Below are 17,933 nucleotides of genomic sequence, written 5' to 3'. Positions count from 1 at the left end.
CTGAGGGAAAAGGAAGAGGAAGAGGAAGATGACGCCTGTGAACCTGGGGACTTTTAGGCCCTCGGGTCAAGAGATTATGGGTGAGAGCTACAGCCTAGGTTCGACTGAAAGAAAAGCAGTGACCAGATCGTTCCTGGAGCCCAAGAGGCAGAACCTGACTGACTGATCAGTGTTGTAAACTGAAGAGACCCACAGTCCGGTGCAAAGACTGTTTTGGAACCTAAGACAAAGGGCGTCGTGTGTGGAAGATACGAAGAAGGTCCCCAGATCCTCTCAAGGGACCCAGAGAAGTGGAAGAGGATATTGGGGCATGTTTGAAATGGGAAGCCGGTCCTAGGGAACAGTTAGAGAAATAACACACATCCATGAGGCTAAACAGTTGGCTTTTTTTCTTTTTCTGTAAAACCCTGGGTTTGTGCATGGGCTGGGACCAAGGTCATTCCCTACGCATGGAAAATTGTCAGTTGACACTAAAACGGTGTTTGTTCTGTCTCCTATTTGAGCCACAGTGGGACAGGAATCACGCCACTACTTTGTAATGTTCCTCTTGTGGTCGAATTGGGATGCCCATCAGAATCTGCAACATCTCCTCTGCCAGTCCCAGAGGCCTTTTCGGTCAAACAGATTTTTTCCAGAAAAAAAAAAAAAAAACGTAACTAGGAGCGGCCAAAAGTTTCTCAAACTCACACTCCCGATCGAGAGTGACGTGCCCATTAGAAATCTCTTTTGTGTCAAGGGGATCCTAGACAAGAAACGTGACCTCCACGTGGGGAGCAAGCGAGGCAGAATAAACATTTTTCTTCCCCCAGGCACACCCATGGGTTTTTTCTACCTGTGGCTCTCCCTTAAAGCCCTTAAGCTCCCCGCAGATGTGGAAGAGAAATACAAGAGAGTCAGAAATAGCAGAGAGGATGGTTTCTCAATACCTAGCAAGCATCCGACCTATTTCAAGCAACCCTAGTTTCAAAGCATTCGGGTCAGACATGTCCCGATTATTGCTATTGGAATGTATTGCTTTGGGAAGACCGTTACAATATCTAAATTATCCCCAGGGTCAGTGCAGAGGGAGGGCTTTTCACATCTCCGACCCTGAAATCACTCCGGGTCAGGAGATCCCTGTGTGTTCCTGGGGGCCCAGACCACGTCGACATGACCAAATAACACGGGCCCCCAAAACGGTCAAGAGAGTGTTTTTGATCGTCCTGAAGGTCAAGTTAAAGCCGACTGGTGGCCAGTCAACTGTTCATGCAGAAATCCAATGTTAATATGGGTGGAGGCACAGGTGGGAGGGTTTGGTTGAAAAATGTTCATCGGACGGTTGTATACAAAGATGGCCACATTCAGAGTTTAGCCTCATTCTTGTGTGGTTACCGTGTCTGTATTAGAACTCAAACTGCAGCCATGTAAATGCCCGGCTCACTGATATTTTCTTTATCTCTTCCTCCTCACAGATCCCAACCTGAGCTTCTCAAGGGGGAGAGGTAAACAGCAGCGTTATTTGAGCTGTGAATAAGTCTGCCTGGAGATTTGGGCTTGCCATGTTCAGGATTTAGGAAAGGAGCCGGGATTGATGCAAACAGTATTAAGCTGGCCTGTCGACTCAGTATGACCACGATAAACTTAACTAATTCCAAGCCCATTAACCTGGAGTGTGTGGCAATTGAGACAAGACACGCGGGCTGCTGTTTACCCTCGCGCTATCGTTCATTTTTCTACCAAAATGTATGAAGCGAATTAAGAGTCGTCAATTTATGACACCCGTTCATTGCCACATTCTCACACTGCCCCGTCCTCAAAGGATATCTGGGTGCGGAAATAGCCTGTGTGGGCGACCCTGTTATGGGGGGAGGGGTATCGCCTCGGGGGTCTGTCATGGTCAAGAGTTCCAAACAGCTCCGGCCTGTCCTTTGGGTAGAAATGCTTACCTGGGTAGGAGACAGGCTTTCAAACGTAAAGTGTCCCCAAATATTATGTTGAAACTGAACTTCTCGTTTTATTTTTAAAGCTCAACCCCTTCCAAGTGTATCAGAGAAAATTGTTTGCCAAAATCATAATCAGAACGGAACCACAACCTGTACGAGCGTGGTAAGTTCATTTAACAGCACACACAACATTCTCCAGGGCGCCAGGACTCGCCAACTTCCTTCTCAGAGTTCCTCTCTTCCCTGTTTTAGTCACTGTCTGTTCTTACGGCAAATTGGATTTTTCAAAGGTGAAAACCTTTTGAAAATAGACTGGAAAAGAGGACCTTCGAATCGAGAGCACTCTGCTTTGCTGACATTTTCTGCTTAATGAACAATGGGGCCTCTAGTTAGCTCGAGATAGCAACTGCTTCAAATTTTGTGCCATTTCGAATAAAACACTATCAACTTAATGAGGTTTTACTGCACATACTCTTTTGTCATTTAAAACTCTGGAAGCACACACAAAAAAGCCATCATTAGCCTCACACATCCTCGTGTGCAATAGCTCTCCCTAAATGTTTTTAAAGGATGTATTCTTTTGCCAAGGCCACTTCATATGTGCAGTAAAAATCCCATTAAAGTACAGGGGCCAGACGAACCAGACTTTGAAATGATGTGATTTCCAACTTAATGATTTCCTTATTTAAAAATAATAAAGCATCCAGTTTTGCCAAGGAGCCGCAGGTGCTCTCGCTAACGTACCAATTTCAACAAGCCTGGGAAGGCGGTAATAAGGAACAAGCCCAGGGCTTCTATGATGCAAGGGTCCATCTTCTCGAAGGCACCGCCGACGGCAGCTGCTGGGAAGTCCTCTGCACTGCCAGCTCCCTGCCCCCCTCTTGCCCATCACACCCCTGCCTCCACCTGCCTCACTCCCCCTCCCCCTTGCCTGCGCTGGCCCCTGAGGACGCTCCGTGGGCTCACCCCGTCCCATGCGTCCCCTCCTCCTCCGGCACCCAGAGCTGGCACATTCTCCAAGGGACCCCGGGGGCCCGAGGAAGCAGGGAAGGAGAGAAGTGAAGGATAGGAGTGGCCAGCAGTTAAAGGCATGTTTCCGTCCAATACAATTTAGAGATGACGGGATATCAACTTCAAATCCGACGTAAGGAAAAGGGCCATTTTATCATTTAGGAGGTAGGCACCTTGTTTCTTACCCAGAAAAGCACCCACTACCACCCGTCTTCGGGGGCACATTCAATCCTGTGGACCACCGTCCACTTATTTCAGAAAAAAAAAAAAACCACAGAACACTAAAAAACCCCTTACCTCATGTTTTTTTTTGCTGTATTGCTCTTTAAGACAAAACCCATGCGGTCAGGAGAGGCTTCTCTAAAGCAAAACGTCTTTTCCTCCTAGAGCAGACGAAAGATTGAAGGAACAGTTGGCTGCCAGCCAGTTACCAAGATAAGGAGAGAAAAGCTGGTCAGTCATGGCTTTTAACCCTGTCCCTCCTTATCTCTGTCCCTCTCGTTTTCTGCGGGCCGGACAGGTGCTCTTGACCCCCCTCGAAGCCCCTCCCAGCTTAGGCATAAGGAGACAGGCCGCCGCCGAAAACGTAGAAAGAATGGAAGCCCTTGTCGTAAATTCTTTCCAGTTACTTCCAAACGCTCTCTTCCTCTACGGCCAGTGCCCTGCCCGCTGGCAGCAGTCTTCTGCTAAAAGCAACAAGACTGGCCGGAGGCAGAAGTAGGAAAGCCACAATCTGCAGAACTTGACCACTGATTGCCGCGTCACCGGCAAGTTCACCGCTCTTTGGTAAGTAGAGTAGGCACCCTCGAGGTAAACAAAGGTTGCCAACGGGAGTCAGACGTTCCCACCGTCACCTCCCAAAGCTCTTCGATCTCCAAACACACACGCACCAAGAGGAGACCGCATCATTTCCACACTCGCCAGAGGCTCGCCGTGTCTGAGGGTTCATTACCGGATCTCCCTTATTCCAAAAACGAGACTGGTTTCGGTTCGGTGCTTTAAAGTTGAGTGGATTCCACCACCCCACCCCCCACCCCCGCTTCATCCGTGTTACAACTCTGATGTTAAAAATTTGATATTTTTGTCCGTTTCGGTGGTGTATTTCTCTCTGTAGTAGTTCTCCGAATTGTAAGCTGTAACTGTATATATAATACCAGTGTTCTTGGAGATAAGGTGCTAGATATTAGATCTTGTGTGTTCGTAGATAGTGTCATCCTCAAAAATGGGTAGATGTACATGTAACGTTAATCAAGTGCATGCGGAATTCTCTGTGTGACCCACACCTTGGTCCGTTTCTGAAGTAGAACGTAGTACATTCGTTTGTAAAATTTCATTTTTAAAGTGTATACTACAGGCTGTATAACATGGCTCCAAGGTGGGGTAGCAGGTAACGGTGCCTTTAATTCCTCAAGCCCCTGGTAGAGTCTCTGACAGGTGAGAACTCATTCTGGTACAATTGGTCACTAATGCGAATTAATCATCTCGGCTGAAGTCCCCGCTGGCAGTTCTCCACGACACTCTTGGCACTGGTATGCCTGGCGTCCACGAGTTGAACGTATAGAATGCAGAATCCGAGAAGACAATCCTTTCCCCCTCAAAGAGCAAAGACCCCCAGATAGGCTGTTGGAGTCCTGTTAGCAGGATTAAAAAAAAAAAATTACTGTGAACCGACAGGATTTGCATTTAGCAGGGCTATATCGTACCCCTCCCCGCCCCCTAGAGCAGCGCCCAAACCAGAAAAAGGCTGCTCAGGTTTTTTTCTTTGGTCGATCACCTGAGAGAGAAGACAGAGCACGGGTGGGTAAATAAAGTAGTGGGACTCCTCCAGGGGTCACAGCTAAGGTGTTTGAGAAGATCACAATCGTGTATCGACAGCGTTTGCATCAGACAAAAAGAGAGAACCACGAGTTTATTATATTTTAAGAACAAAAATAATTACAACTAGAAAACTGTGTATATATGGATACCCTCACTGAATAATTTCTCAAACTGCCTTTAATACCAAATTGTGTGTGCTACTTTGAGACTGAAAACAATAGAAATCTTCATTCAGTCAACAAACAGTTCTCCTTAGTATTTTAAATCTTGAATTTAAAATGTTCCTTTTCCTTTCCCCCCCAAAATTTGTCATTTAGAAGTGCCTTTTCAAAGGGTTGCCAAACTACAATCCTGGGGCCAGGTTCCCATTGGCACAACTTACCTTCAGGTGCACAAAAGGGGTGGGGCTTTGTCCTCCTCACCCGGCAGGAAGAGAAACCCCGTCACACCCCAGTCAAATTCATAAATCAATACTGTTACACGGACTAGTGTCTCAGAGACTCTGCCCAAGGACAAGGTTTCATATATTGGTTGGCTTAATTTGGATCGTTTCTAAAATGATTACAATGCATTTTTTTTTTTTTTTTTTTTTTTTTTTTTTTTTTTTTTTTTTGCTGGACAGGAATAACGGACTCCTGCTTGGGGAAGGCAGAGAGTTTGATGTTTGTGGCTTAACTAATTATTATTGAGTAATGTTTGTGTTTCTTAAATAGGTGCTGTTAATCTGTCCTTGGTATTCTTCTTAAATATGCTAAATAAAGTCTAATTTTAATGTGCGTATCTGGTCATTATGTGGGAAGACAGCGAGGGAGACACACAACCAGCTGTTCGTGCCTCCTCTTTCGCTGCAAGGGAAGACGCGGGATGAACTAACTGTATTACACAGAATGAAAGACGGGGGCTCTGAGATTTCCCATTGTGCTATCCCGATATAAGAAATACTAAGAAGTACGCAGTGGGACGGGGGAGCCGTCCTGATGGGCTTGGCAGAAGAGGGGCGGGTGCCTAGCCCTCCATGAGTGAAAAGGATGTCAAAGTGAGGGTGGGGTGGGCAAAGTGGAGAAAGAGCGGGTGGCCTGTGGGGCGACCAGTGCCCGTCTTTATTCCCAAGGCAATGAGGTTGGAGGGGGGAGCGGGGCAGGGAATAGCCTTCATTTTCAGGAAACAGTACTGCCCAGCACCCGGGCCACCCCCCACTGGGCTCCTGACCCCCCCCCCCCCCGGTGCCCCGCTAGTCAGGACTAGAACACCTCCCTGGGCCCAATCCGGTCACAGCCACTGCGGCTCACCAAGGTCTGGGGGACTAGACGGCAAGTGCATATTCCCTGGAGCCCCAGGGTGAGAAAACGGTGACACCTCGAACGCCAACCATGAAATATGTACACACGGGACACGGATGAAATAGTCAAATATGTCTAAAACTTAAGAGCCCGCCAGTTCGTCTGGAGCTGACGCGCTTGACCTACTCGTAGCTCTTCTTCTGTCATTTCATCAGCAGTAGCTCAAGGAATCGCGTGCCTCGTGCTTCCCGAGTGGCATTCAGGGCCCACACGCAGAGGCTCAGGGAACTATTCATCTCCGTTTCAATCAAAGTGAAGAGCCCTTCTCCAGTTTTCACTCCGAAATCAGGCTAAATACTGACTGACACATTGTATTTCAAGATGTTCAAAGATGGCCGCCATGAGACCCGCATGTGGCTACCTTCACCTTAACCTGTGAATGCCATGTCTAGGCGGCGACTTTTTCCTGCTGCAAAAATAGATTTGCCTTTGTGTTTTTAGCCCTTATTATTGAAGCATAGTTGACTTAGAATGTTATATTAGTTTCAGGTGTACGACGTAGTGACTCAACGATTCTATACATTACTCACCGCTCACCACTGTGGGTATAGTCACCGTCGGTCACCACACAACATTATGACGCTATTATTGATGGTATTCTCTTTGCTGCACTTTTCATCTCCGTGACTTGTTTTATAACTGGAAGTGGGTACCTCTTAATCCCCTTTGCCTATTTTGCCCATCCCCCCACGCCCCTACCCTCTGGCAACCACCAGTTTGTTCTCGCATCCATGAGTCTGTTTCTGTTTTATTTGTTCATTTGTTTTGTTTTGGTTTTTAGATTCCACGTATGAGTGAAAGCCTATGGTATTTGTCTTCCTCTGTCTGACTTATTTCACTTAGCAGAATACCCTCTAGCTCCATCCATGCGTAACAAATGGCAAGATCTCATTCTTTTAATAAATTTGCCTTTCGAGCAAACTACTACCATTAATGCAAGTAGGAGGGCTTGTGAGCTTAAATAAAACTATCAGGCAGCCAACCCGGCGGGAGAAGAGTCCCCCGAAGCTCACTATAACGACTGCTTAGTTCAAAGTATTTAGAGGAGAATGGAATTGGTTCCAATGAATCTCGTAACTGCACTTACTCCTCACAGGGCTCAGCCTATGATTCTGAGACTGAATGGAAGAAAGTCGAGAGGATCTGAAAATTCCACTGTTAAGAGACACCTTTGACCTTGCGTAGCCACTCCCTCCTCTCTCACCAGCCAGCTCCAGGTGCCAGGCCTATTTGCCACCAATCAGAGCCCTGATCCTTCAATGTAGACAAAGGCATCCTAGTGGTTCGGGAATTACCTCCCTCCGTGAGGAAACCAGTCGAGTTCCACGTCCCCCCAACCCTCCTTCAGAATGCAACTCTCTGACCCTGTCCTTCTGAATTTCAATCTCCCCTTCAAGGGTAACCCGACTTCTTTGATCCCCACCCCCCCACCCCCCCCACCCCACCCCCCCACACACACACAAACAAGTACTCCTCAGCTTAAGGACGGCTTTGAGAATGTTCATGAATTGAAGCATATGTGTACGTTGTTTTCAAACGTTTTCCCCAATAAGGCCAATAATTATCAATAACATTTATCACAGGAAATGTATGATTTTCATGACTGCTTCCCCAAAACAGCAAGCTGGGAGAATATTTGCCGCACAAACTCCTGACATTTGGGGAGTTATGACACCTGACTATTGTTTAGTCAAAGCAAATAAATCCAAGAAAATTGAGTCCCAAGATTTTTAATCTACACACAGCTAAGTCAAACTTGAACATTCTCAACCTCCAAAGGACAGCAAACAGAAAAAGACAACCAATAACCAGAAATGTGCAGATTTAATTGAGGAATATGACAGCGGTATCTGGTATTTCATAAACTTTATATGCTAAACCAATGTGCATTTTTAAAATGGTCATCCAGGGACACCTGGCTGGCTTAGTCAGTAGAGCACGTGACTCTTGGTCCTGAGTTCAAACCCCACAATGGGCATAGAGATAGATAGATAGATAGATAGATAGATAAAATGATCAACTACAAGAATGGAATACAGTTTGTCCAATTCACTGACGTTAGAAAAATTCACGTTTTATTTAACATTTATTTGACAATAGTTCTGATGCCGTATACAAAATGAGGAAGAAAAAGGAAAAAGGAAAAAAAAAAACATTTCATCTGAAAAGCCAGCGTGCTCACCTTTCATTTTGTAAGGAAATGTGCCTCCCTTGCTCTAATTGCTTTCAATTAAACCTTTTTTATGCTATCTTTTCAGAACGGTCTGACTTTGAATAAACCTGTTTCCCAACCTGTTTTTTCCACACACTCGGTATTTTGTGTCATACAAACGGGAGCCAGACGATGAGATTTTTAAGTGATGTCTGTTTATAGATGTTCATTTAGATACAGATGTATATATTCCAAAGCCACGGTGATGGGCCTGGAAGCCCCTGGGTACGTTCTTTAATCCACTTTCACCACACTGTAGATTTTAATAATAAACCAAAAGCAGGAAAAAAACCCAACTGTCCCTGAAAGAAAATGAAAAAAGATCCTTGTTAACCAGACACTATAGCAAATCAAAGCATGTCAGTTTTGAGGTGGGCCACTGATTCTCTAAGTCTCAAGACTCGTACCTTATCAAATAAAAAAATCACCAGGCTCTCTTGCCGAGCAAAGAGGATGAGCAGAAGGGCTCGAGTAGCTTAAGTTCTCTATTTCAAAAAGGATACAAAGAGGTCCAAGGCTTGTTCCTAATATAATAAACTTGGTAGAACTTGCTTCGATTTAGAAAATGTAAATAGACTTCAGCCAGGTCACGATCTCGCGGTCCGTGAGTTCGAGCCCCGAGTCGGGCTCTGGGCTGACAGCTCAGAGCCTGGAGCCTGTTTCCGATTCTGTGTCTCCCTCTCTCTCTGCCCCTCCCCCATTCATGCTCTGTCTCTCTCTGTCCCAAAAATAAATAAACGTTGGAAAAAAAAATTTAAAAAAAAGAAAATGTAAATAACCGTTATCATTCTATGTAACAAAAGTGGCAATAATCTATTGTTTACTTGCATACCCTGAACATATATAAGTTTTTTTTTCTTTTAACGTTTCTTTATTTTCGAGAGAGACAGAGACAGAATGCGAGTGGGTTAGGGGAAGAGAGGGAGGGAGACACAGAATCCACAGCAGGCTCCAGGTTCCGAGCTGTCAGCACAGAGCCCGACGTGGGACTCGAACTCACAGAGTGTGTGATCATGACCTGAGCCGAAGTCAGACGCCCAATCAACTGAGCCATCCAGGCGCCCCTATATTAGTTTTATAAATCAAGGTTTTGTCTTATTAAACTTGAGAAATATCCAATTTCTGGGGATTTATCTAAAAGAAATGACCCCATAGAAGGAAAAAAAATTACATCCAAAAATGGCATTCATAATACTATGATTTATGATATTGAAAAATGAAAAACAAACCCAATGCCCCCAAATAGGTGACTTAGCTCAATGCTGGACTAAGTGCTCAATGAAATAAGACAGTCGTCAAAAGTGCCTGGGTGGCTCAGTTGGTTAAGTGTCCCACTCTTGATGGTCGCTCAGGTCATAATCTCCCGGTTTGTGAGATCAAGTCCTGCCTTGGGCTTCGTGATAACAACACGGAGCCTGCTTGCGATTCTCTCTCTCCCTCTCTTTCTGCCCCATCCCTGCTTGCTCTCTCTCTCAAAATGAAACATTTTAAGAAATGACAAATTTAAAGCAGCATGGGGCAATCTCTGTAATATGGTGTTAGGTAAGCCAGACCTTAACTCCCCAGTGTGGACACGGTATATACACTTAAACCCAAGGACCAGATAGAGCAGAGCGTGGACAAAAGAAAATACCTTTATATTTACAGTGATACAATTCTGGGCAAATTTTTCTTTACCATAGGATTTCATTGATGTTCGTGTTATAAAAGCAATTCTCAGATATTAAGGTTCAATGACTCAATCAAAGAGAACTCTAACAGTTCTCTTTCCCAGATCCTATAATCTAATGGGGCACCCCAAGACAATTCAGTTGTCTAGGAAAACATCTTAACCACAGAAAGCATTAGGCAGGATTTGGTCCCTTTTTCTTTGCCATTCTCCAAGCTCAGAATAACTTCCCATCCAATACACTATCCTGCCACTTCCCTCCCTCCCTTCAACGCTCCTTTTCAGCAGTCAGTATGGTACAGTGACTAAGACCATGGGCTCCGGAGTGACACAAATCTCCCTATTCCTACTTTAAGCTTCCTCTTCTGAATCCAGCAACTTTAAGGGTTCAGGAGACAGCAATGTGTAGCTAACACATGCCTCCGAATCTAAGACATTCCTGACTTCAGTTTGCTGCATATTATCCCCATAAACTACGGAAATGCCTATGAATTTTCAACTTTTTGAGGCTCTACTCACAATACCCAAATTGTCTCCTACCCGAAACACAAATATCCAGCAACCCTCACACTGTTCTGATAGCCGACTGAGCTCAGTCAGCTGACTTCGGAGTCAGGCAGGCACTTAGCTATATGATATAGAACAAGCTGCCCATCTCTCCTGCTCCTCCTAAGTGAAAAGGAGTTATAGTCCCACCCAAATAACACGCTTGACCTGAGAGAAAAAGGTAAGATACATGAGCGTGCCCGTCAGAGTAGAAACTACAAGAAATTACAGCTGCCGTTCATGTTCTGATTTGAAAAATAGGTTCATGTTGAAAAATATGGTCACATGGGGCTTATTTGACTAGTGTAGTAGGACTCAAGATTGCCTGTACCCTGGAATCATCTAGGGAGATTTAACAACTACTAATGCCTGGGTCACAACCCCCAGAGATTCTGATTTAATTGATCTGGGATGCAATCTAAGTATCAAGATTTTTAAAACCTCCCCAGGTGATTCTAACATGCAACCAGGGTTTCAGAACCTGTGGACTAGCGGGGCGCCTGGGTGGCTCCGTCCGTGAAGCACCTGACTTCGGCTCAGGTCATGATCTCACGGTTCATGAGTTCAAGCCCCGCGTCGGTCTCTGTACTGACAGCTCAGAGCCCGGAGCCTGCTTCGGATTCTGTGTCTCCTGCTCTCTCTGCCCCTCCCCTGCTCGTGCTCTCTCTCTTTCTCAAAAATAAATAAACATTAAAAGACATTTTTTAAAAAAGAACCTCTGGACTAGCCTGCCTGCCTTCCTACCTTCCTTCATTATATGTAAGCAAACATAATTCAGTATAAAGAGAGGTGGGGAAATTTCTCTTCTGAAGGTCACTGAACCACACAATTGAAAAAATAACTTAAAAGGATCTGGAGAAATTAAAATATTTTTTTTCCTACAACTCAATTGCGTGTAGCACAATTTGAAGGTAGAAAAACAGAGATGGACCAAAAAGGGAGAGAACGATCACTTCGGTGTCTCTGTCTACTTTTGCCTCAGGTCAGAGAAAGTACTAACGCAATACGAGAAATGTCCCGGTTTCTTTCTGAGCTTCATAACCTTTTATCGTTAGGTCAGGGGATACATAAGAAAAAGACAATCTCACCACAGAATCTTGATGAGGCACTCCAAGACAAGCAGAGAAGCCCATTTTTCCCCTTGTCTTTTCCCTAATTGCAGTTCTAGCACATTCTACTCAATATAACCAATCTTTAAAGGGTCTTCCCACAGCCACGGTGGGCGCTAAATTCCAATACACATTAATTTAAGAATGTGCAGCACTGAGTAAACCATGCAGACGAAAGCTTTTCCTGAAGTTGGAATTAAGGCCGTGCGTTGCACGAAGGAATGAAGAGAAAGCTTGTTTGAAGAGAGTCTTGAGGGTCGTGACTCCCTTCAGCCATGTTTGATTCAGTATTCATGAAGCACTCTCCCCGGGCCTGGCCCTTGCTGGCCAATGGGAAGGACAGACAAGGGCTCTCGTAGGGACTGATCTCAGGTGATGTCTACACACTCCTATCTCTACTTACATAGACAACACGTTAAATCCTTCTTCATTTGCATCCACATCTTGTGGATCACATCACCAAGACCTGCCAATTCCAACTACTTATGACCTTTGGAATCACCCCCTCCATACGTCTGCCCAACTGCACAGCGACTGGGCCTCCAGCCACATCCTTTTCATCTCTCATCTAGAAAACTCTCTCGGCTTGCCTCTACCTCCAATCTCTCTCTCTCTCTCTCTCTCTCTCTCCCTCTCAAATCTATCTTCCACCCTGTCAGAGTGACGGTGAGATTTCCAAAGCACAATTTTGATTACCATGCCTCCACTTAAAACCTTACATTGTTTCCCATAGCAGAAGCACTCAAACTCTTGAGTGTAGGAGAAACCTTTTAAGCTGTTAAAAATAAACATCAGCAAGGATTCTGATTCAGGGCTGTGCGATGGGCCATGGGCATCGGATATATTGGTTTTAAATAATTTTCACAAATGAATGGGATGCACACCCCCATTTGAAAACGACGACTGGATATAAAAATTCCAACTCCTTAGGGTTGGCACACGAAGCCCTCCAGGACTGGGCCCTACCCTACTTCTTTAGGACTTGTTCTTGCCACTTGCCATCCCATGTCTTAAATTTCTTTTTTTTTTAATGTTTATTTATTTTTGACAGAGAGAGAGAGAGAGCGAGCATGAGCAGGGGAGAGTCAGAGAGAGAGGGAGACACAGAATCCGAAGCAGGCTCCAGGCTCTGAGCTGTCAGCATACAGCCCAACGCAGGGCTCGAACCCACAGACCGCGAGATCATGACCTGAGCCGAAGTCGGACGCTCGCCCGACTGAGCCACCCAGGCGCCCCACCCGTGTCTTACATTTCAAACTCCAGCAGCCCAAAGTTACCTATAGATCTCCACATACCATGCCTTGCTCAGCCTGTCAGTTCCCCCTTCACCCTGTTAAGACTCCACTCTATCACTTTCTCCAGCAAAATTTTTTCTGATCTCCTTCGCTCCCCCCACCACCTATGCCTGAGCTGGGAGGCCCTGTTCGGGGCTTTCCCAAAACCCTGGGCTTCACTCTACTAGGCTCCTTGCCACAATGCATGGAAATGATTTGGAGGTCTTCTCTCTCCACACTGTAGCCGTGAGGCTAGGGGTTAAGCCTTGCTCAGTTTTGTACCCCCAGTGCTTAGCATAGTGCTGAACACGTTGTAGGCAGACGACACTCGTTTGTTAAACTGAACCGTTTGAATGAACTGCATAGCAATGTAAGCTCCACGAGGGTAGAGATTTTTATCCCGTTATATAAAGTTTTGCTCACGGCTACAGTCCCGGCCTCTAAGGACTGACGCACAGTAGGTATTCAATATATACTTCTTGAATGAATGGCAAGAATTTGGAGAGGGCATCACAGAGAAGGTACTCTAAAGCAGGACTCAGGGGCATTGGAGGATGGGAGACAGCTATTCGAGACACAGCAAAAAGTACCCATAAAGGCCTGGAACAATTAAACCCGGCAGTGTTAAGGAACAGCGAGAACCATGGCAGAAGAATTGGGACATTAAGGATGTGTCATCAAAGAATGAAAGGAACATTGGGGAGCCTGGCTGGCTCAGTCAGAAGCACACACGACTCGATCTTGGGGTCGTGAGTTTGAGCCCCATGTTGGGAAGAGAGATTACTTAAAAATAAATAAATAAACTTTGAATATATTTTTCAAAAATTAAAAAAAAAGTACAAATTAAGGGAACACCAAAGACAGCATATAGGAGAAAAAGTAGGTGAGAGCCAAATAGGGAATGCCGAGTTAAGAAGTTTGGATTTGATCAGGCAGGCGCCTGGGAGCCAATGAAGGCACATAAGCCAGAGAATGAGACGACCAAACTTGTAGTTCATGACGACGAAAATAATGATGATAATAATGCTAATAATGATGAGCATATCTGCTGTGTCCTAAATACTTACATGCTCAGCTCTGGGTTAAGTGCTTACATGTGCGATCAGATTGAGTTGAAGTCTCCGAGGTAAGTACCAGGATTTTCCCCACTCTGCGAGGAAAGAGAGGCTCAGACAGCCCGTTGACTTGCCTCACAACACCCAGCCAATAAGCAATACAGCTGGAGCTCAAAGCCAACCCTGTCCGATTGTTCCAGGTTAGGGAGATCGATACAGGTTGAGGTGACCATGAACTGCTTTGTGCAGAAAGACCTCGAAGAAGAAGCACCAGTTGGACACAAAAAGCTTGGGGTGGAGGGAGGAGACATCAGTTCAGGTATGAGATGCCAGAGAACGTAAAATACACAATACGAGAACGCCAGAGAATGCAGATTCTGCTTCCCTCCGGGGAAAAGGAACGCTTCCCTTCCAAACTAGAGGAATACTGGCTACTAGGGGCCCAGAGCTGGAGGAGGAGGCCAGCAACCACTTGCGCTGGGAAAAACAATGGGAGCCGGAAGTTTTCAATATCCTTGAGAATCGACGGGACTCTGTCCTGCTCATTTCTACAGCACTTAGCATTTAGGGCCATAAATGTAAGTTGAAATCAAAATGAGCTGGGACTGAAGAAGTAATGAAACTATTCCAGAGGAAAAACTAGAAGAATGTGCCTCTATTTTTTTTTTTTGTTTTGTTTTTTGTGCCTCTATTTTTTTGAAAGAAGGGTCGAAAGGGCATGGGAAACACTTGAGATACTGTTTTCATCATGGATTCCCAAGGGCGATATTGTATCGTCTTACGTGTGCCGATCAGCTCTCCCGATTAAGAGCAATCTACCTGGCCAAACAGAGGACCACAGAGAAGAGTCCGTGGGCATTCTTCCGTTGTTGGTTTGGCCTCCGCCCAAGGAGAGTCTCTCTCTTGAGGAGGACATGCAGAGTTGTATTTAAGAGAATGAGCTTTGGAGTCAGACCAACCTGGGTTTGACTGAATCATAGCTCCAACGTGTACTAGCTGAGTGACTTTGAACAAGTCACTTAATCTCTCTGGGTCTCAGTTTCCTCACCCATACAATGGGAGTTACATGACCTAACATGTCATGATAATTAGACAATTAGGTGAAAATTAAGTGAGATAAATATATGCAAACAGTTGGTAGTCAACTCAACAAAAAATAAATAGTCTCAGATCTGTGTTTCCGTATTCCCTATTAGCACATTGCCAAGCCCACAGAAGCTTAATAAATATTTGTTTGTCGGTTAACAATTAGCATTAATACGTCTTTATCCCTTTTTTTGATTTTTTGGCCTCTAGAGCCGAAAACTTTAATAAGGCAGAGACAACTTGGTGTCGTAAAACACAAAAGGCCCACTAGAGCTAACATTTGTGTGTTAAGGTAATTGGACTTTTCCTTCAGGATATTTCATCTTACACTGATAAACTAGGACACAATAGAAACTCTCAAAACATATTGAGCATCGTGAGGCTCTTTTAATGAATAGAAATATATCCAAAGCACTGGCTTCAACACCGCACAGTGATTGGTGGTTCGGAGTCTCAGATTCTAAACACAATCTTGATTCCTGAGACGATCAAAATTGTGTTTTGAAAACAGCATCAACTCCCAGGTAAAAGTGAGGTTCAGAAATAGTTCAACTCTAGACCAGGGTTTCTTAACGGTGGCACTGTTGGGCATTTGGGGCCAGATAATTCTTTGTGGTAGAGGGCTGGTCTGCACATAGTAGGATGGTTAGCAGAATCCCTGGCCCCCACCCACTAGATGTCACTACCAACCTCCCAGTCATGACAATCAAAAATGTCTCCAGGGGCACCTGGGTGGCTCAGTCGGTGAAGCATCCGACTTCGGCTCGGGTCATGATCTCGCAATCGGTGGTTCAAGCCTCACGTCGGGCTCTGCGCTGACAGCTCAGAGCCTGGAGCCTGCTTCAGATTCTGTCTCCCTCACTCTCTCACTGCCCCCCCCCCCAATGGCTCTGTCTCCTTCTCTCTCTCTCTCAAAAATAAATAAACATTTTTAAAAAACTAAAAAAAAAAGTCTCCAGATATTGCTAAATGTTCCCTAGGGGCAAATTCACCCCTAGTTGAGAACCACTGCTCTCAATGGCTGAATAATAGATTGTGGCTAAATGAAAGCATTTTTCATTGCTTGCCTAAAATATACATCATCACATAAAATATTTCATTTACTACCCAATATCCATGGAAGCCAGGTTTACATTAGGCTATACATTATAATACAACATAGCACTATAGACTTTTAAAGAAGGAATCCTAAGGTTAGATCTTAATTGGTTATTGTGATCATCTGTCCTTCCTATCAATATAAAAATCTATTATTTCAATTCATTTTCTTAAGCCTTTAACTTATTTGGGGTGCCTGGCTGGCTCAGTCAGTAGACTGTGTGACTCTTGATCTTAGGGTCATGAGTTTGAGGCCCATGTTGGGTGTAGAGATTACTTAAATAAATACATTTTTAAAAAATAAATAAAGGGGCACCTGGGTGGCTCAGTTGGTTGAGGGCCTAAGTTCGGCTCAGGTCATAATCTCACAGTTCATGAGTTCAAGACCTACATCGGGCTCACTGCTGTCAGCACGGAGACCACTTTGGATCCTCTGTCCCCCCTCCCTGCCCCTCCCCCGCTTCCATTCTCTCAAAAATAAATAAAACACTTTAAAAATTAAAATAATAGGGGCGCCTGGGTGGCTCAGTCGGTTAAGCGTCCGACTTCAGCTCAGGTCACGATCTCGCGGTCCATGAGTTCGAGCCCCGTGTCGGGCTCTGGGCTGATGGCTCAGAGCCTGGAGCCTGCTTCCGATTCCGTGTCTCTTTCTCTCTCTGCCCCTCCCCTGTTCATGCTCTGTCTCTCTCTGTCTCAAAAATAAATAAACTTTAAAATAAAAAGATTAATTAATTAATTAAAATTAAAATAATAGGGGCACCTGGGTGGCTCAGTCAGTTAAGCATCCGACTTCAGCTCAGGTCATGATCTCACGGTTTGTGAGTTTGAGCCCCGCATCAGCTCAGGACCTGGAGCCTGCTTCCGATTCTGTGTCTCCCTCCCTCTGCCCCCCTCCCTTGCTCACACTGTCTCTCTCTTTCTCAAAAACAAATAAACATGTTTAAAAAATTAAAAAATAAATAACATAAAATAAATACATAAATAAAAATAAAGGATTTGTAGCAACATGGAAATAGACTTAGTGTATAAAGAGTCTTCCCTAGAGTCACAATACTCAATATTAAAAGATGACAGCTGTGAAGTCCTAGCCTTCTGCTGTGATGACACAGATGAATCCAAATACCAAAGATAAATGAGGTGATCGCAAGGAATAGCTTCGGATGAATGCATAATTATTCTAAATAAGTGTGAAACTCCTCAGCATTTTTTACCATGAGTGGACACTGCTAATTTCCAAGTTGCCATTAAAAAAAAAATCACTTTCAGGGGCGCCTGGGTGGCTTAGTCGGTTGAGCATCCGACTTCCGCTCGGGTCATGATCTCGCGGTTTGTGAGTTCAAGCCCCGCGTCGGGCTCTGTGCTGCCAGCCCGGAGCCTGGAGCCTGCTTCGGAGTCTGTGTCTCCCTCTCTCTCTGCCCCTCCCCTGCTCACGTTCTGTCTCTCTCTCTCTCTCTGTCAAAAATAAATAAACATTAGAAACAAATTTTTTTAATAAAAAAATCACTTTCAGAAGCATGTGTCTACAGCAAGAAAGAGTAATCAGCAATTAATAACCGTACTCTTGTGTACATCTATATTCTCAAGACTAATGATTTAATTGCGGATGCCTTCCTCAAAAGTGAAACAACATGAACATAGACAATAAGACCTGCTTCCTGCCGTGAACCTCAAAATACAATGATAATGAAAAAATAAAAGCAATTCAACAGGAAAAAACTATATGATGATGAAATGTAAGGAGATGCCATTTACAGGTCTGTGAGCAGACAGGGATTCTTAAAAAACAATTCTAG

At 44.8% G+C, this 17,933-nt stretch overlaps 1 protein-coding gene across 1 annotated transcript in view; it reads right to left on the bottom strand.

The window, feature by feature from the left end:
- Window positions 1-8,203: 8,203 nt before the first annotated feature.
- LOC125156855 (transmembrane 9 superfamily member 2-like) overlaps window positions 8,204-17,933 on the bottom strand; it is an 86,384-nt gene continuing 76,654 nt past the window's right edge. Inside the window, exon 17 of the mRNA XM_047843035.1 lies at window positions 8,204-8,605. Coding sequence (XP_047698991.1) covers window positions 8,538-8,605 — 68 coding nt within the window. The 3' untranslated portion in view covers window positions 8,204-8,537. The remainder of the gene's footprint in view (window positions 8,606-17,933) is intronic.

Source organism: Prionailurus viverrinus, chromosome X (assembly GCF_022837055.1).
Source record: "Prionailurus viverrinus isolate Anna chromosome X, UM_Priviv_1.0, whole genome shotgun sequence".
NCBI lineage: Eukaryota > Metazoa > Chordata > Mammalia > Carnivora > Felidae > Prionailurus > Prionailurus viverrinus.
Note: the sequence above shows the minus strand (reverse complement) of the source record. Positions and strands in the feature narration are given on the sequence as shown.